This window comes from Bos javanicus, chromosome 3 (assembly GCF_032452875.1).
Source record: "Bos javanicus breed banteng chromosome 3, ARS-OSU_banteng_1.0, whole genome shotgun sequence".
NCBI classification, from domain to species: Eukaryota; Metazoa; Chordata; class Mammalia; order Artiodactyla; family Bovidae; genus Bos; species Bos javanicus.
Window position 1 is genome coordinate 35,125,183 of NC_083870.1, and position 23,421 is coordinate 35,148,603.

At 41.6% G+C, this 23,421-nt stretch overlaps 2 protein-coding genes across 2 annotated transcripts in view; one reads left to right on the plus strand and one right to left on the minus strand.

The window, feature by feature from the left end:
• EEIG2 (EEIG family member 2) overlaps positions 1-10,545 on the minus strand; it is an 81,568-nt gene extending 71,023 nt beyond the window's left edge. The window contains exon 1 of the mRNA XM_061411001.1: positions 10,044-10,545. Coding sequence (XP_061266985.1) covers positions 10,044-10,183 — 140 coding nt within the window. The 5' untranslated portion in view covers positions 10,184-10,545. The remainder of the gene's footprint in view (positions 1-10,043) is intronic.
• Positions 10,182-23,421, plus strand: part of LOC133245173 (mitochondrial adenyl nucleotide antiporter SLC25A24-like) — a 108,068-nt gene continuing 94,828 nt past the window's right edge. The window contains exon 1 of the mRNA XM_061413155.1: positions 10,182-10,699. Coding sequence (XP_061269139.1) covers positions 10,182-10,699 — 518 coding nt within the window. The remainder of the gene's footprint in view (positions 10,700-23,421) is intronic.

Consider the following 23,421-nt stretch of genomic DNA (forward strand, 5'->3'; position numbering starts at 1 on the left):
CTTTCTTGGGGCTGGATGTATTCTCCTGCTCAAGTTCTGGTCAATGGGCTATGAGCAAAAAAGACCTCCCCTTCCCCTTTCCTCCTTCCCGGTGGCTGGAATTCGGATGTGGGGTGAGCCAACTTAGTCCCTGTGGAAAAGAACAATACCCTGGACCTGAAAGAGCAACAAGATAAAGAGTCAGGGCCCCTGGTAACTTGACAGATCAGAGCCACCACATCAGCTTGTTTAGGCCACTTGTTATCTTTCAAATGTATGTGTTACAAAAGTTGATATATATCCTAACCCAGTAGGAGGCAAAAGGGATTTTACCTCTATAAAAGGGATTTTGTAATAAATAAAATTAGGAATGTAAAATATATAAATATACACGCTCATTCCTTAGTATTTGAACACCATCATTTTCTCCTGAAACTCGCTTAATATAGTTCCCTGGATCTCTACCTGATAATATTCCTCAAAAGCTGACACCCCAAAGTGAATACTAATTCTTATAAGCTGTGTATAGAGAACAGCATTTATTTCCCAATCAGTTCAGTCAGTTTAGTCGCTCAGTCATGTCTGACTCTTTGTGACCCCATGAATCACAGCACGCCAGGCCTCCCTGTCCATCACCAACTCCCAGAGTTTACCCAAACTCATGTCCATTGAGTCGTCCCCTTCTCCTCCTGCCTTCAATCTTTCCCAATATCAAGGTCTTTTCAAATGAGTCTTCACATGAGGCCTTTCAAATGAGGCCACTCTTCACATCAGGTGGTCAAAATATTGGAGTTTCAGCTTCAACATCATTCCTTCCAATGAACACCCAGGACTGATCTCCTTTAGGATGGACTGGCTGGATCTCCTTGCAGTCCAAGGGACTCTCAAGAGTCTTCTCCAACACCACAGTTCAAAGGATCAATTCTTAAGCACTCAGCTTTCTTTCTAGTCTAACTCTCACATCCATACATGACCACTGGAAAAACCATAGCCTTGACTAGACGGACCTTTGTTGACAAAGTAATGTCTCTGCTTTTTTAATATGCTGTCTAGGTTGGTCATAACTTTCCTTCTAAGGAGTAAAAGTCTTTTAATTTCATGGCTGCAATCACCATCTGCAGTGATTTCCCCATATGACTTCCCTATATATATAATTTGGGAATTTCTGTGTATTTGTCATTCTTAGCAAAGCTACAATTGATTTTTTCTTCAAATATCTGCCTTCTTTCAATAAACATTTATAAACTGCCTAGTGTGCAAGACTCAGTGATACAATAGTGAATATTAACTTCCTAGTGTAAATGGCATTAATAACAATTTTACAACTATCCATTAATGAAACAGTTTTGAGGACTTACGGGTGGAAAGTCACACCTTGGGAAAAAAACCAGTATGTGCCTGAGTACTATGTTTCTTACCTTCCACATACAATAACCTTGGGCAAATCTAAACAGGCCACGTCTAAAGACTTGTTTAGAGGTGTGGCACGCTGGAACCAGTTTTCTGACACTAGCATTCAGAAACCCACTCCAGTGTTCTTGCCTGGAGAATCCCAGGGACAGGGAGCCTGGTGGGCTGCCGTCCACTGGGTTGCACAGAGTCGGACATGACTGAAGCGACTTAGCAGCAGCAGCAGCAGCAGCATTCAGAAAACATACTATATATATTATTACTGGTTTGTTAAAACATAAGATGTTTAACACATAACATAAAAATTGAGAGACAGCAGAGTTCTGTGACTAACGGCATATCCTGAAGTCAGACTGACTCCCTGCTTGGCCACTTACTAGCTGTGTTCATTTTCAGCACCTCTTTGGCTTCTGTTTCCTTAGGAATAAAACGAGAGTAATAGCAGTAGTAATAGTGATAACGTAATAATAGTACCTTCCTCCTAGGATTATTTTGAGGATGTGAAGGCTCAGAAAAGTTCTTGTGTGTGTGTGTTAGTCACTCAGTCATGTCCAACTCTTTGCAACCCCACGGACTGTAGCTCACCAGGCTCCTCTGTCCATGGAATTCTAGTCTAGGCAAGAGTGCCTAGACTCAACTGGAGTGCGTTGCCATTCGCTTCTCCAGGGGATCTTCCCAACTCAGGGATTGAACCTGGGTCTCCTGCATTGCAGGCAGATTCTTTTACAGTCTAAGCCACCAGAGAAGCCCAGAAAAGTTCCTGACACATAAGTAAAGTTCTAGCTACTGCTATAAAGTGAACAGATAATCTCATTTCTGGTCAGTGTATAAATAATTTTGTGCCATATGGTCAAAGAGCATTTTCCAACGCTGGTTATTTTCTGCATTTGCTACTTATTAGTAATTCTTTCATCTTAAATTCAATTTAAGTACCAAAGGGCAAGTTAGTAATATATTGATATATAAATCAAAAGCCTTAAAAGTGCTCTTTGACTCAATAATTTCATTTCTAAGTGCTAATCCTTAAAAAATAATGATGTGTGCAAAATTTGACTTTAAAGATGCTCAATTTAGTGTGTTTATAAAAATGTTAATTAAAAAAAAGCAAAGAAGAAAGACTTTCAAAAAGGGCTTTGTTCAGCAAACTAACTGCACACATTTATACAATGGAATGGTATACAGCTATTAAAAATAAATTAATTGAATAATGATATGGGAAGAATCATTAAATGAGAAGAATGTAAGAATGGTATGACTGCACTTTGGTTTTAAAAATAAAGTATGTGATAAGTGTGTGGGGGATGTGTGTGTGTGTGTGTGTGTGTGTGTGTATGTGTGGATCAATAAAGGCTCCTAGGTTATACATCAAAATACTAATAATAGTAATTATCTCTAGTTGGTCCACTTACACGCAACTTTTGTTCTTTTTCTCTTCTATTTTCTACGTTTTCCACATGAGTATGTATTATTTTTGCAATAAGGGAAAAGTTTACTAAAAAGAAGTACACAATGTGCAGAGAACTAAAACCTTGAAAACATGAAAATATACTCTGGCCAAACAAAAAAAAAACCCCTTCAGTTTGTTTACAAAGTAAAAGATCCGATACAGATGTGCTCATTAGCTTCCCAGACACTCCCTGGATTCACGTGGTTTTCTGCCCCAAGTTCATGTGAAACTTAGAAAAATATTTAGCTATGAGCACACACACACACACAAAAGAAAAAAATAAAGCAAACTCGGAAATCCTAAAAAATACAGGAAAATTTTCTTATTATATTCTTTATTAAAGCAGACCAGAAATTAAATCTGTTCTGATAGTCTCAGTAAACCTCAAAAGTGATTTGAATGCTTTTATAAAGTTAAGTGTTCTGAAAAGATTTTAATGTAATATTCTGTCTTTTTGAAAGGTCTTCAAAAATATTTTACTAGGCAATAATTTGGCTTCAGTTTATTAGATCACTATAATCATACAATGTATGTTTATAGTATATAAATAGCTGATCATTTTAATAACATTTATTACAAATAAATATCTTTTAATCTTTATATTTTTTCCTAACCTCTTCACTGGATGATGTTGTTGCTCAGTCGCTAAGTCGTGTCCAACTTTTTTATGACCCTGTGGACTGTAGCCCGCCAGACTCCTCTGTCCATGGGAATTCCCAGGCAAGAGGACTGGATAGGTTGCCATTTCCTTCTTCCAGGGATCTTCTCAATCCAGGGGTTGAACCTGGGTCTCCTATGTCTCCTGCATTGGCAAGTGGGTTCTTTACCACTGAGCCACCTAGGAAGCCCCTTCACTGGATACACCTTCTTTAAGAAGCTGGATCCTTTCAAGAATAATTTTTGATAACAATCTTTTTTTTTAATTGGCGGATAATTGCTTTACAATGTTGTGTTGGTTTCTGCTGTATAACAACAGGGAATCAGTTATAATTATATATATATACACACACGCACATATATATATATATATATATATACACACACATACACATATATATATATTTCCCTCCCTGTTGAGCTTCCCTCCCTGCTTTCATTCCACAGAGCACAATAATAATCTTTAAAAGGGCAAAATCATGTAAGGAAATTCTAGATGAAAAATTCAGTAAGCAGGCTTACCAGAACCTAAGAAATCCACACTAAAAATATCTCCAACTGCTTATCAGGCTGTCACTCAATGTAGGATGGTAAACATAAAACTGACCTCTTCAATCCTCCTTAATAATATATATATATATATGTATATATATATATATTCCCCTCAACAAAATGAAACAAAATTTTTCTTGACTTCTTTACTCTGTCTTGTCATCAAGTCATTTGCCATAGCGTTATCGTTTCATCAGTGATTTATTAATACATGAAAGCCTCCACGTTCATTTTCTTAATCACTTTGCCTGGGTTATTTTAATAGACTTGTAATTTGTCTCCTCATTTCTAATCTATTCCTATTTGAATACAAAGAACATCAGCCCAACAGCCAGCTTAAAAGCACTTTAATCACGTTACAACTTAGTGTAAGAATCTTAAATCGACTCTTATCCTATGAGCAGTGGAAAGTAAATTCTTTATAATGGCACTCAAAGTCTCTATATTCTGCTAGAAGTTTAATGTGAACTCTCTGAGCAATCAGGCTGATCTATCACCAACTCCTATTACCAACTTGCTCAATCAGTCCTCCCACCCACACTTCCTCAACACAAATTCATCCGCCCAGCATGCACAATTGAAAAGCTGATGTGGTTTTCATAACCTTTACAGCTGTAAATAAACTCTTTACTGTCAGAATTTCAACAATATCCACATACTGTCTGACTCATTGATTAGGCACTAAATGATACTGTCTCCTACTGTCAAGCAATTATACGTGTATGATCTAATTTCCTTAAGTAGAGGTAACTGCCTTATGGGCCTTTATAGCTGTTGTACTTTTCATAGCCCCTGACAGACAGCTAGAAACTTGTTAAAACCAAAATTAGTATTTGGTCCCAAAGAAAGGCAATGCCAAAGAATGCTCAAACTACCGCACAATTACACTCACCTCACACACTAGTAAAGTAACGCCCAAAATTCTCCAAGTCAGGCTTCAGCAATATGTGAACCGTGAACTTCCTGATGTTCAAGCTGGTTTTAGAAAAGGCAGAGGAACCAGAGATCAAATTGCCAACATTCGCTGGATAATGGAAAAAGCAAGAGAGTTCCAGAAAAACATCTATTTCTGCTTTACTGACTATGCCAAAACCTTTGACTGTGTGGATCACAATAAACTGTGGAAAATTCTTCAAGAGATGGGAATAGCAGACTACCTGATCTGCCTCTTGAGAAATTTATATGCAGGTCAGGAAGCAACAGTTAGAACTGGACATGGAACAACAGACTGGTTCCAAATAGGAAAAGGAGTACATCAAGGCTGTATACTGTCACCCTGTTTATTTAACTTATATACAGAGTACATCATGAGAAACATCGCTGGACTGGAAGAAACACGAGCTGGAATCAAGATTGCCGGGAGAAATATCAATAACCTCAGATATGCAGATGATACCACCCTTATGGCAGAAAGTGAAGAGGAACTAAAAAGCCTCTTGATGAAAGTCAAAGTGGAGAGTAAAAAAGTTGGCTTAAAGCTCAACATTCAGAAAACAAAGATCACGGCATCCGGTCCCATCACTTCATGGGAAATAGATGGGGAAACAGTGGAAACAGTGTCAGACTTTATTTTTCTGGGCTCCAACATCCCTGCAGATGGTGACTGCAGCCATGAAATTAAAAGACGCTTACTCCTTGGAAGCAAAGTTATGACCAACCTAGATAGCATATTCAAAAGCAGAGACATTACTTTGCCAACAAAGGTTCGTCTAGTCAAGGCTACGGTTTTTCCTGTGGTAATGTATGGATGTGAGAGTTGGACTGTGAAGAAGGCTGAGCGCCGAAGAATTGATGCTTTTGAACTGTGGTGTTGGAGAAGACTCTTGAGAGTCCCTTGGACTGCAAGGAGATCCAACCAGTCCATTCTGAAGGAGATCAGCCCTGGGATTTCTTTGGAAGGAATGACGCTAAAGCTGAAACTCCAGTACTTTGGCCACCTCATGCGAAGAGTTGACTCATTGGAAAAGACTCTGATGCTGGGAGGGACTGGGGGCAAGAGGAGAAGGGGACAGCAGAGGATGAGATGGCTGGATGGCATCACTGACTCGATGGACATGAGTCTGAGTGAACTCTGGGAGTTGGTGATGGACAGGGAGGCCTGGCGTGCTGTGATTCATGGGGTCGCAAAGAGTTGGACACGACTGAGCAACTGATCTGATCTGATCTGATCTGAAACAATGAATGATCTACAGCTTTAATGTTTGCAGAAAACCAAGTATGTTTATAATTTGCTGTGTACCTCCAAAGCTTTTCTTTAACAAAATGAATTATTAGTTTATGTAGGTTCATGCATCCATCAGGAGGTCCCCACAACCATCTCCAGGCTCAGTGATCCATTAGGAGGATTCACAGGACTCAGCATATAGTCATACTCATGTCTAAGATGAACTACAGCAAAAAGATACAAACAGAATCAGTAAAGGAGAAAAGTGCATGGAACAAAGCCCTGAGAAGCCAAGTGCAAGCTTCCAAGAGCTCTCTCCCAGTGGAGTCACCAAGAACCAACTTCTCAGGTATCAAACTGGGACAACACATGTGTCTACCAAGGAAGCTCATTAGAGATGCAGTACCTAAGGGTCCCCCCCTGCCCGCCTCCCCTGAGCTGGTCATGTGGGCACCCTCTGCCCAGCACAGGCCAAAATCCCAGACTCCCAGAAAGTATTCAGCACAAATCACACTGTAGTTCAGGCACAATGAGCCACTTTAAAGTTTTATGTCAGTGTAGGCAACTATTGATTGTTGAGGTTCCCAGATGCCAACAATAACACTGTAAGCTGGCCTTTCTACGGAAAGCAGTCTTGGGTCTGCTAAATTAACCCTTTTCTACGTAATTCAATGAATATTTCTACAGTAGAAATGTTAGATGTTAACTATATTTGATTTTTGCCAAAGCACAGGCAATTTTTTAAACAATTAAAATCTAGCATTTATTTAAAGATACACTGCCTAGACTGGTATCCACAAATAAAGTTACACAATTTTTAAATAATTCACATCCTTTAAGTATTCCTGGTTTTCTTTTTCTTCTAAAATGAGGTAATCTTTTTCAACTCAACATTTTCATAGTCGCCAGGAGAAAAGAAGTATAACATGTAATGGAAACAAACCCTCTTAGATAAGCTCCTTGTCTTCTCTTTAAATGTCAATTAGGTGCCAGAGCATTGTGGTAGCTGTTTTAGGTGCATCATCTTACTAAATTCTCACAACACCCACATAAGCCAGCGATGATTTCTATTTTATAGATCTGCCATGGTGGAGCTACGATTTAGGTTCAGATCCGCCTCATTCCATACTCTTGGTCTTAGATTTATTATCAACTATCTCTACCTAATAAGGAACAGGCTCCTTATTATAAATCGCTTCCTTTCAAACTAAATAGGTGTTGCCTGGTTGGTTATACACAGCATATTTTTAATCTAACTGACTTTGATTACAGTCACATTTTAGTTGGAAAAGAAAGGGATAAATTTCATACAGGATACTCTACTTTTTCTTTTTCGATCTTGCTAACTCCAACTCAAATCACACCCCTTGCTCATTAACTACAATGGGAAATTCCCTATTCAGCACAGCACACAACTTTGTACTTTATCTGACATTAATCTGCTTGAAATTATACAGACCTGAATTCCAATTTTGGCATTTCATTTACCAGATGTGGGGACCTCGGGAAAGTTATCTCAGTTCATTCATCTACAAAATGGGGATTCCTACCTTACAAGCTTGCAGTGAGAGAAGATAATATATTTAAAAGGTTTGCGTGCGTGCTTGCTCTATCGCTTCAGTTGTGTCAGACTCTTTGTGACCCTATGGACTGTAGCCCACCAGGCTCCTCTGCCCATAGGGGTTCCCCATGCAAGGCTTCTGGAGTGGACTGCCACACCCTCTTCCAGGGAATCTTCCCGACACAGGTATAGAACCTACTTCTCTTATGTATCCTGCATTGGCAGGCAGGTTCTTTACCACTAACGCCACTTGGGAAGCCTAAAGGGTTTAGTCTATTCATATTTGCCAAATAAACGACTGCCTACAATACCCGGATAACTGATTCATAATTGGTATGAATCAAGTCAATGAGGGAGAAAGCAGGGAGTAGAGAAATACCCTGACCACCAGGTGTCACCACTGGGCCAGGAGAGCTGGTCTAACTGCCAGGAGCCGGGGGATGGGAGTGTCACAGGACAGAATAAGACTGTCATTTGCACCTACAGAAACATTCAAAAATTGGCTTTGGCTTTCAACCTTAAGAGCTGGTACAATGTTTATTCCACCATTCTGAGTAACACTGTTCTCTTGCTGCTTCTACTGCTGCTAAGTCGCTTCAGTCGTGTCCGACTCTGTGCGACCACACAGACGGCAGCTCACCAGGCTCCCTGGTCCCTGGAATTCTCCAGGCAAGAACACTGGAGTGGGTTGCCGTTTCCTTCTCCAATGCATGAAGGTGAAAAGTGAAAGTGAAGTCGCTCAGTTGTGTCCGACTCTTCGAGACCCCATGGACTGCAGCCCACCAGGCTCCTCCTCCTCCTTCTCCAGGCAAGAGTACTGGAGTGGGGTGCCATTGCCTTCTCCGAACACTGTTCTCTCACCAGTGTGTTAAAAATGACTGCAGCGGATGTATCATCATATTAGTTTAATTTAAAAAAAAATGGGGCTTCCCTGATGGCTCAGACAGCAAGGAATCTGCCTGCAATGCAGAAGACCTGGGCTTGATCCCTGGGTCTGGAAGATTCCCTGGAGAAGGAAATGGCAATTCACTTCAGTACTCTTGCCTGGAGAATTCCAAGGACAGAAGAGCCTGGCGGGCTACAGTTCATGGGGTCACAGAGTTGGGCACGAGTGACTAACACATACACACACTTAAAAAAATTCCTCAGCTGATCTTTAAAAAAAAAAAAAAATTCTGAGAATCAATATTGCTTCATAACTCTCTTGCTTTAGTCAACAAGACAATTACATTTTCTGGCTTTCACAGGCTTCAATATTGCCGTCCCAACTCCACAACCCACGGACATTATTTCCTTTACATAATTAATAGAGATGACAAAAGGAAAACAGAGTATATTTTAGGATAAAGTCCATGTACAGCACTAATGAGAAAATAAGCATTAACTAAAAGCCTTATTCCTTAAAAGTTCATTTTTTTAAATTCCGCAAATTTTCTCTTTTCCTAAGGAACACTTACCCTACAGGATATCTGTCAATCTACAAATAGTCTGGCATGACTCAAGGAACACTACCACTCCTGACTTCATTCTGTAATCTGCCAATAACGCTCCCTGAGAGGCCCAGGGGCGCATTTCAAAATGAGACCAATACAACGGAAAAAAAAAAAAAAAAAACAGAAAAACCCCAAATGAGAACAAGGTCTGGGCTGTGCTTCTGGTTCTAAGTCCTCCACACTGAGAGCAACTAGCGGTCACTTCAAGACTGGTCATTCAGTGAGTGTTTGGGCGTAACTGGACACGCAGCTCTGAGATGAGACACAGACTTGTCCTGTCTCCAGGGAACACTTGACTCAAGTCTGACAAGGCCTGGGCATCCTGGGCGCCCGAGCACTTCAGCAACCGACAGGCATAAAGAGAAAAGCTAAATAAATGTACAGGCAGATTCTGTTTAGAGCCGGCGCTCCTGGAACTCGAGCAGTTTGGGTTATTTTTGTTCTAACAACAGCTCAAGTTCCACTCTGCATCTCACAAACATGGAAAGGTCTGAAGAGAAACCAGAAGCATCCTCTCCCTTCTGACCATCGCTCCCATTCCTGGAGAACTGAGGAGGGAAAAGCAGATACCAGGAACCATCTGGAATCATGAGCACAGGTGGCTACCCCAGCCGAAAACCCATTTGCGAAGCACTTTATGCAGATCGATTCACTCAGACTGGTCCCTAGAGAAAGAAAAGCTCACGAGGCTGGCCGCCCTCCTGGAGTTAAGGGGCTGCGTCAAGAGATGTTGCCCATCCAGCTGCTCCGGAGCAGCCGGCGGCGCGGCGGGCGCGTTACCTGGGGGACTCGGCGGTGAAGCTGCCGCCGTCCAGCAGCCGCATCTTGCAGAAGAGGACCCCGTTGACGAAGGGCACCGAGGAGAGCTCCTCGAGCTCGAAGTCCACCTTAAACTTAAACTTCTTCTTCTTCATCATCATGAGAGCCAGACGCCGGCGAGCGGGGTGCGGGGGCGGCCCCAAGGGGCGCGCGGGCCGGCGCCGCCGCTTCAACTCGGTCGAGCCCCGGGCCCTCCCAGCCCCATGGCCCGGGCCGCGAGCTGCGCGCGGGGGCGCGGCCGGGGGGCGCCGAGGTCCGGCCGCCGCCGCGTCTTCTTGCGGCAACTCGGGTCCGAGCGCGGCGGCGGCCGCAGCGCGGACCCCGCCCGCCCGCGGGGAGTGGTCGTGCTGCAGCTCGGCTGAGCAGTGGGAGCCCTTTCCGTGTGCAGCTTGCCGCCGCCACCGCCGCCGCCCGTCTGGGAGGAGAGGCAAAGCTAGGAGAACCGCCGCTGCCGCCGCCTTCTCAGCGCCACGGGCCCAGCGGCGCCCCCAGCGGCCGCGGCCGGCAGCGCACCGCTGGGCGGAAGTGGGGAGGGCTGGCGAGGAAATTCGGGGCGGGCGGGCGCTTCGCAGGGAAACTGACCCGCGACGGCAGTTAGGGTGTCACGCCTCTCTCGGGTTAAAAAAAAAACAAATCCTACCAAAAAGGAACTTCCTTCTACAGTTTCCTCTCGGCCTTTCTTTATTTTGCTCCGCCTCCTTTCTCCCCCTCCCTCTTCAGCGATATTTTTTTCCCCTTGGGTTTGAGAGTCATGGATTAATAGAGTGAATCAGAATCTCCACGACGTTCTTTTCGTCAATTTGAAATCCTAAAACTAAAATTCACGAGCCTCCTCATATAAAATGATGAAGGAAAAGAAAGGATTAAAATGTGCTGAGGACTCAGGCACTGGCTGCTACAGACGTTTTCTCTTGTTTATTCTTTAATTCCTGTCATCCAGGATAAAAGAGTACAGAAAAGATTAAAATAATCTTTCTTTCTAAAATGTAGTCTGTCCAAACCGAGATTGAAAAGCCTAAAAATAAAGTGTCCATAGATGCATAGCAACTACCTGCCCTCTATAGGCATGTGTATGTTGTTGCATGTGTCTTGCCTGCTTACTTACATAATATTCCTGTTTTCAGTCTAAATTATTAACCTTCGCAGTAATCTCTCTGAACGGCTGCAACTGAAAAGATGCTCGTTTCCAGTTCACTCATTTATTCATGCATTCATTCACATAAAAATATTTTTAATCATCTAAAATGTTGGTCACTATGAAGACCCAATGACTTATTTTAAAAAATAACAACAAAACAAAAAACCACATAAAAACCCTGACCTCAACTGTTTTATGATTTACTGAGAGAGATATATATATATGTATACATATATATATAAATCGGTCCTTAAAAAAGAAAACGTACCACGTGTGTTTGTTTAGCGTGAAGACAGTTTGTCTCGAGATCGGAAGGGAAAGCAGTTAAAGTAATTGATACTAACTAGTGTTCTGAATTTCAAAGAATGAACAGAATTTGGGACAAAGTGGGTTGTGGAAATAGGGTGTGTTCCAGGCAGAGGAAATGAAGGTAAAAAGCCAGGGGCAGAGTTTAGGAGTCTCGGGTTGGGAGTTGGTGGTGAATATAGCTGGCTGGCCATCAGGACAAGGAAAGGCAATGGGAAGAGTAAAAGGGAACTTTGCAGTTTGTAACTTGGAAAACTAGATGGGAGCAGGAGAGGGCAGATTGGGAATGGAAGAGATAATGAGTCTTTAAGCTGTGACACATCAGGGAGAGAAGGGCAGCCTTAGATCACCGGAAAGGTTAAAGCCAAAATCATGTATTTGGGAATTAGAGTATGCCTTGATGGCTGAAACCCCAAGAATGGATTAAAAATGAGTTACTCTGAAGAATATTTAATGGGTAGATGGAGGAAGAGGAGCTTGTGAAGGCACCTGAGAACAAAGAAAGAGGAGATCAAGGAAGATAAATGGCCTGGAAGCCAAAGAAGAGCTTTAATTATTTAACTTTTAAATAATTATTTAAGTTTTAAATATTTAAATTTAAATATTAAGTTTTAAATTATTTAAGTTTTAAATATTCATATTTATTAAGACCTACTGTGTGCCAGGCACTGTGCTGGGGACTAGAGATACAAATGAACAAGGCACAGAGGGGCTTATAATACAGATGTACTAGCAGATCAATTAGAGAGAGGGAGAGGGAGGTAGGTCTATGATCTATGGGGAGTGGAGGAGGGGAGTCTGCATTGCTGCAGAGCAATCCTGGAGGATTTGGACTGAAAAGAAGCTATTAAACTGCAGTGCTAGGAAGTTATTGGTAATCTAGGCAAGTGAAGCCTCCATAAAAGGTGATGGCAAAGTAAGATTAAAATGGTCTTATAAGCAGATAGGGTAGAGAGTCCCTGGAAAAAGAGAACCAGGCATTGTTTTCTGGACATAAGAGAAGACTTTTTTGGCCTAAGTCATTTTGGGATCTAAGCCTGGTGATTATACTTGCCGTTGAACAGATGTCAGTAATTAATGATCTTAAGGGAAGTGAGGGAATGCAAGAACAAAGGAAAAGCAGTCAAGAAACAATAGTTCAGCAATAAAAGAGAGTCCTGGTTCCTCCTCAAGGGATATATGTTACAATCTAATACACATTTTTGAGTTGGGCAGGATATAAGCCACCTCCCCACCCCTCCCCCACCCCCTGCGCCCAGGTGCAGGACAATAACTACATTCTGGGACCCCAGACTGATCAGAACCTAAGGATTGATGACGTAGACTTTTTCGGACTTCAACCAACTAAAGCTTGGACTCTGATCACCTTTGCCCCAGTTCTTCACTAAATTCTCCTCTGCCTATTCCTTCATGAATAGGCATATACCCTTAGCTTAAAACTTCCTCAAATTTGCAATTGGGGAGACACTGCTTCAGGAAAGATCCCCAGTGTTTTCCTTACTTGTTGCAAGTATTAAATCCTTCCCTCTCTTTGTGTCTTTTGGCTTGACACCTCCAAGAAGCAAACCCAGTTTTTGGGTAGCAGTCTGGGAAGTGAATGGTAGGTAGCAATGAGGAATGAGTGACAATTTTTTTTCCTGATTTTTGCCAGTGAATGAAAAGAGAGAAGACAGTAATAGCTAGGAGAGGAACATTCAAACTTTTTCAATGACATTCTGGAACTATCCAACATTTGTCAAGTGCTTAGTATGTGCCAAGCACATTTGTTAAGTCCTAGATATCTAAGATGCGGTTTCTATTCCAAATCTTAGAGTCTCTTGGAGGTAAGTAAGCAGACTGTTGCAGTACAATGTGATATTGAATCTGTCTTCCTATGACAGTAGGTATGAATAAAGTCTTCTGTGGGAATGTTGTTGTTCAGTTGTCAAGTTGTGTCTGACTGTGGGAATATAGTACATCTAACTAGGATAGTAGGGTTGTGGAAAACTTTCTAGGGTAAGTGACATTCGAGCTTCTGTCAGAATGGAGAGTGGGGGTGGAGAGCAGTTTCCAGGAGGAAGGTACTGCATGTGCAAAGGCTCAGAGGAAGAGAGACTGTTTTGCAGGAGGAACTGAAAGTAGTTCAGTCTGGCTGCAACTTAGAGGGGGGTGTGGTGACAGGGATATAATAGGGAGCCACTGAAGTTTTAAAATGGGAATGATATACTAGAATTCGAAGTATATAAAGATCTCCAGCTTCACTAAAACTGAAGGAAGGGAGTCTAGTATTCTTATTTAGACTTGATTATTAAACACTGTGTGTGAGTCAAGGTCCAGACAAGAAACAAACATCATACTTTAAGTGTTTAAATGAGGAAATTTTAATGAAAGGATTCTTTATAGAACTGCAGAGTAAGGAAACCACAGACTGGTGGGGTGTTGAAAGGAGGGGAGTTAAATATCTTGACCTCTTTCATCTCCTGCTTTCTGATCTCCTGCTGCTTACTTCCCATGATCCAAAACCAACCGAAGTGAGAGGGCAAAGAAACCTGGAAGATGCAGTTGGTAGAAGATGGCCTCCTGAGGCACAGAGGAAGGAACCAAAGGGTGGAGAGTGATGGAGTTTAGGGGATAGAAAGCTATCAGTGCACACCTGGTTCAGCCAGGGTTCACTGTAGAAACCTGAAACAAACAGCTATCAGTCAAGCAATTCAGAGTCCTTGGAAGGGCTGCTGGAATACAAGTTGATAGACTATTGAATTCATTTGTGGCAAACATTATCAGATGCCACTATTATCTGGTCCTTTTTTACTTCTTGGGCATATGGGAGTTTACATTTCCCAATCTCCTTGCAGTTCAGTAGGGCCATGTGACTAGCTCTAGCCAATAAGATGTGAGAAGTAATACATCATTTCCAGGATGAGACAGTGACAAGCTTTTGAGCAATTCTCTAGAAGGCAATGGCACCCCACTCCAGTACTGTTGCCTGGGAAATCCCGTGGACAGAGAAGCCTGGTAGGCTACAGTCCATGGGGTTGCTAAGAGTCAGACACAACTGAGCGACTTCACTTTCACTTTTCACTTTCATGCATTGGAGAAGGAAATGGCATCCCACTCCAGTGTTCTTGCCTGGAGAATGCCAGGGATGGGGGAGCCTGGTGGGCTGCTGTCTATGGGGTCGCACAGAGTCGGACACTACTGAAGTGACTTAGCAGCAGCAGCAGCTAGCCTTTCTCTGCCCTGCTACAATTGTCATGGAGGAAACCTTGTGCTCAGATGTAGTAGCCACAATATTGAAGCAGCCCAAATCACTGAGTCAGCACCTGGAGAGCAGCTGCCCACATTTGCAATAAATTTTTGTCCCTCAGTTTTATTGAGATATAATCAATATGTAGCATTGTATTAGTTCAGAATGTACAACATAATGATTTGATAGAGGTATATATTGTGAAATGATTACCATCATAAATTTAGTTAACATCAATCACCTCATATAGTTATAAATTTTTGTGTTTCTAATGAGAACTTATAAGATCTACTTTCTTAGCAACTTTCAAATACACAATACAGTATTATTAACTATACTCATGATATTGCACACTACATCCCCAGAACTTATTTATAAGTGGAAGTTTGTACACTCTGACCCTCTTTATCCATTTTTCCCAGCCCTCCAAACCTTTTATCCGTCAACTACCAATCTGTTCTCTGTATCTATGAATTTGTTTTTTTTCAAGTTCCACATATAAGTCTTTCGCTGTTTGACTTATTCACTTATGATGAATAAGTGAATTTACACCTCGATGTTCATCCATGTTGTTTCAAAAGGCAAAGTGTCTTTCTTTTATATGACTGAATATACATTCATATACATATATGTATGTGTGTGTGTGTATGTGTGTGTAAGACATATGGCTTCCCAGGCAGTGCTAATGGTACAGAATCTGCCTGCCAATACAGGAGATGCAAGAGATGTGGGTTTGATCCCTGGGTTGGAAAGATCCCTAGGAGTAGGAAATGGCAACCCCACTCCAGCATTCTTGCCTGGAAAATTCCATGGACAGAAGAGCCTGGTGGACTACAGTCCATGGGACTGCAAAGAGTTGGACTGAGCATGTTTTTTTGTTTTGTTTTGTTTTGTTTTCTTTATCTGTTCATCCATTGACGGACACTTAGTTTGTTTCCATGAGTTGGCTATTATACATAATGCTGCAATGAATACATGGGTGCAGATGTCTCTTCAGGATGGTGATTTTCTTTCCTTCAAATATAGACCCAGAAGTGGGTTCACTGGATCATATGGTAGATCTATTTTTAATTTTTTGAGGAACTTCCATATTGTTTTCCATAAAAGCTGAATCAATTTACCTTCCCATCAACTGTGTACAAAAGTTCCCTTTTCTCCACGTCCTTGTTAGCACTTGTTATCTCTTTTCTTATAATAGCTATTCTAAGTGTGAGGTGATATCTCATTGTGCTTTTGATTTGCATTTCCCTGATGATTAGTGATGTTGAGTACCTTTCCATGTAACTGTTGGCCATCTGTATGTCTTCTTTGGAAAAATATCTATTTGATTCCTCTGCCCACTTTTTTGTTTGTTTGTTTCATTTTGTTATTTGCTATTGAGTTGTGTGAGCTCTTCATATATTTTGGATATTGACTCCAAATCAGATATGTGATTTGCAAATGTTTCTCCCATTCCATAGGTTGCCTTCTCATTGTATTGATGGTTTTCTTTGCTTTGCCTGCAGTTAACTTTTGCCAGTGAGAAAGAAACTTTTATTGTATTTAGTCACTGAGATTTGGGGAATTGCTTGTAACTACAGCATTACGCTAGCCAATTCTGACTAATTTGTAGTGTAGCTGGAATGAGAAGCTGACAACAGGACACACTATTGCTGCCACCACTGTGGAGCCCATATGAAGAGCCTGGATGCTGCAAACACGTTATCATACCTCGCTTGCAAGTGGCCACAGCAGCAGGAAGATAGCCTCCAATTCACTTGTACCTATTTTTTTCATAAGTGCATCTATTTGGCAGACGTTATTTGCACCTAGAATTCAAGTGATAAAGGAGTCTTAGGAATGTAATTTTTAGCTTTTCAACTTCTTCAAATAGAATAATGGAATGAATATTGAAGCAGCAGATGTAAGTATCTACCCCAATACCTATAATAAATTTTCTCAAAGACAGGAATGGTTTGTTAATCATCTTTGTATCTCTTCTGTCTAGCCGGATACCTGGCATTAGTTGGTGTTCAATAAGTGTTTCTTGAAATGATATGAATTTCATTTCTGGTGACTCAGATGTTAAAGAATCTGCCTGCAGTGCAAGAGATCCATGTTCGATCCCTGGGTTGGGAAGATCCCCTGGAGAAGGGAATGTCTACCCACTCCAGTACTCTTGCCTAGAGAATTCCATGGATAGAGGAGCCTGCTGGGTTACAGTCTGTGGGGTCACAAAGAGCAACTAACACTTTCACACTTTCAAGTGCTTCACTTCTCAGGTGAAACAATAAAGGTGCTAACATGTGCTAAGACTACTTGTATCAGAGATTTGACAGATCTTGTAATATCCTCTACTATGAGAGGGGAGTATTAGTAGTCTCCAACTAAAAGGAGTGGGCAGAGGAAGAAAATAACCATACCAAACAGTTGAAGAATAGGTAAGTTAAAGTTAGGTTCAGCTCCAAATAAAAGAAAACTTAAAACAACAGATGCTTAAATATGACAAGCACATTTCTTTCTTAATTAAGTAAAGACAGGAGATAAAAGTGTCTCCATGAGAAGTAGAAGAGCTCCATGAGCATCAGGAACCCAAGTTCTGTTGCTCCATTGCCCTTAACATGTGGTTTTCACCCTATGGTCTAAGATGGCTGCTCAAGCTCTAGTCACCTCTCAATTCCAGGCGGCAAGAAGATAGAAGGAAGAAAGGTGTGCTCAGAAGGAAGAAAGGTAGAAAGGTATGCTCCCTCCCTCTTGAGAACACTTCCTGGAATATGTACACTCTACTTTTACTTAATCCCATCAGCCAATGGAATGTGATCAGAAGTTATGGCACCAATTCCAGGTCTGGCCCATAAAGCCTCCCACATACGGTTCTCCCTCTTTTCTGGCATCTGCTATTTGGAATTTGATGTTAAAGGAAACTTCTGAAGTTATGTGTTGAAGATAACGGAGCTTGTATAAGCCTACATCTATATGACTATATGGCAAAGATTTATTCTCTTGCTCCTCCACCCCTAAAGAGGAACACTAACATTGAACTGTTATGTGACCAAGAAGCAAACTTTTGTGACCTTTGAGGTATGTTTGCCACAACAGCTAGCTTTACCTTAATTCAGATATTGTTACAGAAGTAGAGCACTATCGTTTAAAACTAGTCAGATAGGCAGTGGGCAACAAGGAAACTATGGTTAGGAGCTGGAAAATGGAAACCCATGGCAAAACGTTGGTGAAAGAGTTGCCTGTGATAATTCAGAAGGCAAATAAGGTTACTACAAAGTCCATAGTTTTGGAAGAGGTTGGAAAATGAAATGTTTGTAGGTTATGTTTGAACCAGCTGGGCAGAGCTTAGCGTAAAGAATCTGCCTGCTTTGCAGGAGCCAAAGGAGATGCGGATTCAATCCCTGGATTGGGAAGATCCCCTGGAGAAGGAAATGGCGACCCACTCCAGTATTCTTGCCTGGAAAATCCCATGGACAGAGGAGCCTGGCGGCTTATAGTCCAAAGAGTCGGACACAACTGAAGCGACTTAGCATACACGGGCAAAGGTTATGTTTACTGGCTGCATTTAGCAAGATATTAGAAAAGCGAGACACGCTCATGCAATAATAAACAGGTTTGCAAGCATAACTGAAGAGGAATATAGAGAGTACAGCCATTTGGAGACCCAAGGGATTGGAAAAGTCTACTACTCTGTACTTCAAAGAATAGGAAATGAAACTAAAAAAGCTTTTGGGCAACAAAGGCCCATTAAAACTCAGCACTGCAGCAAAGATTAGACTTAGGGTGTGGCCTCCACATTTAGGTCTGTTGGCCTCTCATGTTGAGAGGAAGAGAAGCATGGGGTGGAAAAGCAAGGAAATCAATTAGGATAACAAATTACGTCTAGGAAAGAACTTTAGTGTTAGTGGCATTATGAAACTGACTGGATGCAAACAGATCAGAAAAGTCTTTCCATTTTTGAGGGATTGTATTGCTAAAGAAATCATGAGCCTGTATTAAAAGCTGTAATTTCCACAAGGAAGTCATAATTCTGGACACCTGCTTCCCATGTGGCCTTAGAAGAAAAACTTCAGAGGCCAGAGTCGGTGACCAAAGAGGACAATGCACAAGGGGAAGTGGGCTCCTTGCAGAAAAAAGTAATATGGTCCAACCTTGGAGCTTTACCCACTGCCAGTTCAGGGCCATCACAAAGCCTCCATGCAGAATTTCATCTTTGCAATGGGCCAGTGCCTCCCCTTCTGCCCTTTTCCACCTGGAAGTATTTACTGCAATACATTTGTTCTATCATTATATTCAGGGTGTGACTGGGGAAGATTATCTTATTATTCCATAGGTCACAGTGAGTTTCTCATCACTATTGACATGTTGGACCAGACAGTTGTAGGGTGGGAGTGGTGCTGTGTATTGTTCAATTTTAGCAGCATCCCTGGCCTTTACCCGCAAGGTGCCAGTAGCATCTTCCTCCTTCCCAGTTGTGACAATCAAGAATTTCTCTAGAGCTTGCCTAATGTTTCCTGGGGGACAAAATCACCCATGGGTGAGAATCACTAGGCCACAAGATGATGTGGAGTTACATCCAGACCTGATGGAGACACCTGTGTGGTTACCTGGAGATCCTGTACTTTGAATTTGATGAAATAACCAGGTGAGATTTGAAATTATCTCTCTTGGAGATTATCTATTTGGGGAAAAAGGATGAAATGGATATCTTATGACCAAGTGGTGGGGCTATGGCCTAGAGTGCTAGGTCATCACCAAACCTGTTTTCTCTTCATCCTGAATATTTTCCAGTCTCTTTTGCAATGAGACACTGCTGCAGACTGACTCCCAGCCAATGAAATGAGTGCATCTTCCAGACCTGGTCCATACAAATCTCCTGAATGTGATTCTTTCACTCTTAATCCATCTGATAGCTGGATGTTGATTTAAACTAGCCTTGGAAGCCAAGAGTTGCAAATGACAAAGCCTCTATCAGCCTGGGCATTTCTATTAGCAGCTTATAGCAGAGTCCCTCACTCACTCTCCCAAACCCACTGACCAGGATATTGGTTTGTGAGGTGTGAGAATTTAACATCTAATTTGTGTGTGTGTGATTTTTAAAAACTGTTTTTAAAAATTGTGGTAAAATACATATAACCTAACATTTACCATCTTAATCATTTTAAAGTATACAGTCCAGTGATATGAAGTACGTTCACATTGTTGTACAACTATCACCACCATTCATCTACAGAACTTTTCTGTCATCCCAAACTGGAACTCTTTACCCATTAAACAATATCTCTCCATGTTCCTGTCCCCCAGCCCCTGGCCACCACCTTTCTACTTCCTGTATCTATGAATTTGACTCTTCTAGGTACCTCATGTGAATGGACTCCTACGATATTTGTCCTTGGGTGAGTGGCTTATTTCACTACATTTAATTTATAAAACCACTGAAATTTGGGATACATTTGTTGTACCAGCTAGTATTATATGCTCTGTGTCTGGAACAGAGTAGATCCTCAAATAAATGTTTGCTGAATGAATATTCAACTATTGTCATTAATTTGAGACATTTGTTTAGCATATTATGATGCACTTAATTTGTAAATTATGTTGTTTTATAGTTATATAAAGTTACAAGATCTAATTTTATGTTTAAAATACATTTATAAAATCTTTTAATTATAGAATACCAGACAACCTGACCTGTCTCTTGAGAAACCTGTATGCAGGTCAGGAAGCAACAGTCAGAACTGGACATGGAACAACAGACTGGTTCCAAATAGGAAAAGGAGTATGTCAAGGCTGTATATTGTCACCCTGCTTATTTAACTTATATGCAGAGTACATCATGAGAAACACTGGGCTGGAAGAAGCACAAGGCTGGAATCAAGATTGCCGAGAGAAATATCAATAACTTCACCTTGAATTTTGCATTATGGCAGAAAGGGAAGCACTAAAGAGCCTCTTAATGAAAGTGAAAAAGGAGAGTGAAAAAGTTGGCTTAAAGCTCAACATTCAGAAAACTAAAATTGTGGCATCCTGTCCCATCACTTCATGGGAAATAGATGGGGAAACAGTGGGAACAGTGGCTGACTTTATTTTTTGGGGCTCCAAAATCACTGCAGATGGTATTGCAGCCATGAAATTAAAAGACCCTTACTCCTTGGAAGGAAAGTTATGACCAACCTAGACAGCATATTAAAAAGCAGAGACATTACTTTGTCCACAAAGGTCTGTCTAGTCAAGGCTATGATTTTTCCAGTGGTCATGTATGGATGTGAGAGTTGGACTAGAAAGAAAGCTGAGTGCTGAAGAATTGATGCTTTTGAACTGTGGTGTTGGAGAAGACTCTTGAGAGTCCCTTGGCCTGCAAGGAGATCCAACCAGTCTATCCAAAAGATCAGTCCTGAGTGTTTATTGGTAGGACTGATTTTGAAGCTGCAACTCCAATACTTTGGCCACCTCATGCAAAGAGCTGACTCATTTGAAAAGACTCTGAAGCTGGGAAAGATTGAGAGCAGGAGGAGAAGGGGACAACAGAGGATGAGATGGTTGGATGGCATCACTGACTCAATGGACATGGGTTTGGGTGGACTCCGGGAGTTGGTGATGGACAGGGAGGCCTGGCGTGCTGTGGTTTATGGGGTTGCAAAGAGTCGGACACGACTGAGCAACTGAAATGAACTAAACTGACTGAATTTAGATTACCATTGAGAGTTCATGACATCTTTTTTCTATATGTTATCCATTTCAGGGAAGCACTTCTATACTGGGTTGCATGCAAAAGCATATATTCTAAGAATGGTAAATCAAATACTTGCCTTAATTTTCTGTTGTCTAAAACTAAACTATGCTAGCATTATTGAGGAGTGATTATAGGAGAGTATGACACAGGAGTTTGGATAATAACATTCCCAGCCAAGCAAAATGGTTTTAATTTAACTTCAAAGAAAATATGGCAATAAAAACACATCCTCCTTTTTTGGTTCTGTGGTTAAATAAGGTCATTCAGTTCAGTTCAGTTCAGTTCAGTCGCTCAGTCGTGTCCAATTCTTTGCAACCCCATGAATCGCAGCACACCAGGCCTCCATGTCCATCACCATCTACCGGAGTTCACTCAAACTCACGTCCATCAGTCGGTGATGCCATCCAGCCATCTCATCCTCTGTCGTCCCCTTCTCCTCCTGACCCCAATCCCTCCCAGCATCAGAGTCTTTTCCAATGAGTCAACTCTTCGCATGAGGTGGCCAAAGTACTGGAGTTTCAGCTTTAGCATCATTCCTTCCAAAGAAATCCCAGGGCTGATCTCCTTTAGGATGGACTGGTTGGATCTCCTTGCAGTCCAAGGGACTCTAAAGAGTCTTCTCCAACACCACAGTTCAAAAGCATCAATTCTTCGGCGCTCAGCTTTCTTCACAGTCCAACTCTCCCATCCATACATGACCACTGGAAAAACCATAGCCTTGACTATATGGACCTTTGTTGGCAAAGTAATGTCTCTCTGCTTTTCAATATGCTGTCTAGGTTGGTCATAACTTTTCTTCCAAGGAGTAAACATCTTTTAATTTCATGGCTGCAGTCACCATCTGCAGTGATTTTGGAGGCCCCAAAAATAAAGTCAGCTACTGTTTCAACTGTTTCCCCATCTATTTCCCATGAAGTGATGGGACCAGATGCCATGATCTTCGTTTTCTGAATGTTGAGTTTTAAGCCAATTTTTTCACTCTCCTTTTTCACATTCATCAAGAGGCTCTTTAGTTCCTCTTCACTTTCTGCCATAAGGGTGGTGTCATCTGCATATCTGAGGTGACTGATATTTCTCCCAGCAATCTTGATTCCAGCTTGTGCTTCCTCCAGCCTAGCGTTTCTCATGATGTACTCTGCATAGAAGTTAAATAAGCAGGGTGACAATATACAGCCTTGATGTACTCCTTTTCCTATTTGGAACCAGTCTCTTGTTCCATGTCCAGTTCTAACTGTTGCTTCCTTACCTGCGTATAGTTTTCTCAAGAGGCAGGTCAGGTGGTCTGGTATTCCCATCTCTTTCAGAATTTTCCACAGTTTATTGTGATCCACACAGTCAAAGGCTCTGGCATAGTCAATAAAGCAGAAATAGATGTTTTTCTGGAACTCTCTTGCTTTTTCGATGATCCAGCAGATGTTGGCAACTTGATCTCTGGTTCCTCTGCCTTTTCTAAAACCAGCTTGAACATCTGGAAGTTCACAGTTCACATATTGCTGAAGACTGGCTTGGAGAATTTTGAGCATTACTTTACTAGCGTGTGAGATGAGTGCAATTGTGTGGTAGTTTGAGCATTCTTTGGCATTGCCTTTCTTTGGGATTGGAATGAAAACTGACCTTTTCCAGTCCCGTGGCCACTGCTGAGTTTTCCAAATTTGCTGGCATATTGAGTGCAGCACTTTCACAGCATCATTTCAGGATTTGAAAGACCTCAACTGGAATTCCATCACCTCCACTAGCTTTGTTCGTAGTGATGCTTTCTAAGGCCTGCTTGACTTCACATTCCAGGATGTCTGGCTCTAGGTGAGTGATCACACCATCGTGATTATCTGGACCGTGAAGATCTTTTTTGTACAGTTCTTCTGTGTATTCTTGTCACCTCTTCTTAATATCTTCTGGTTCTGTTAGGTCCATACCATTTCTGTCCTTTATCGAGCCCATCTTTGCATGAAATATA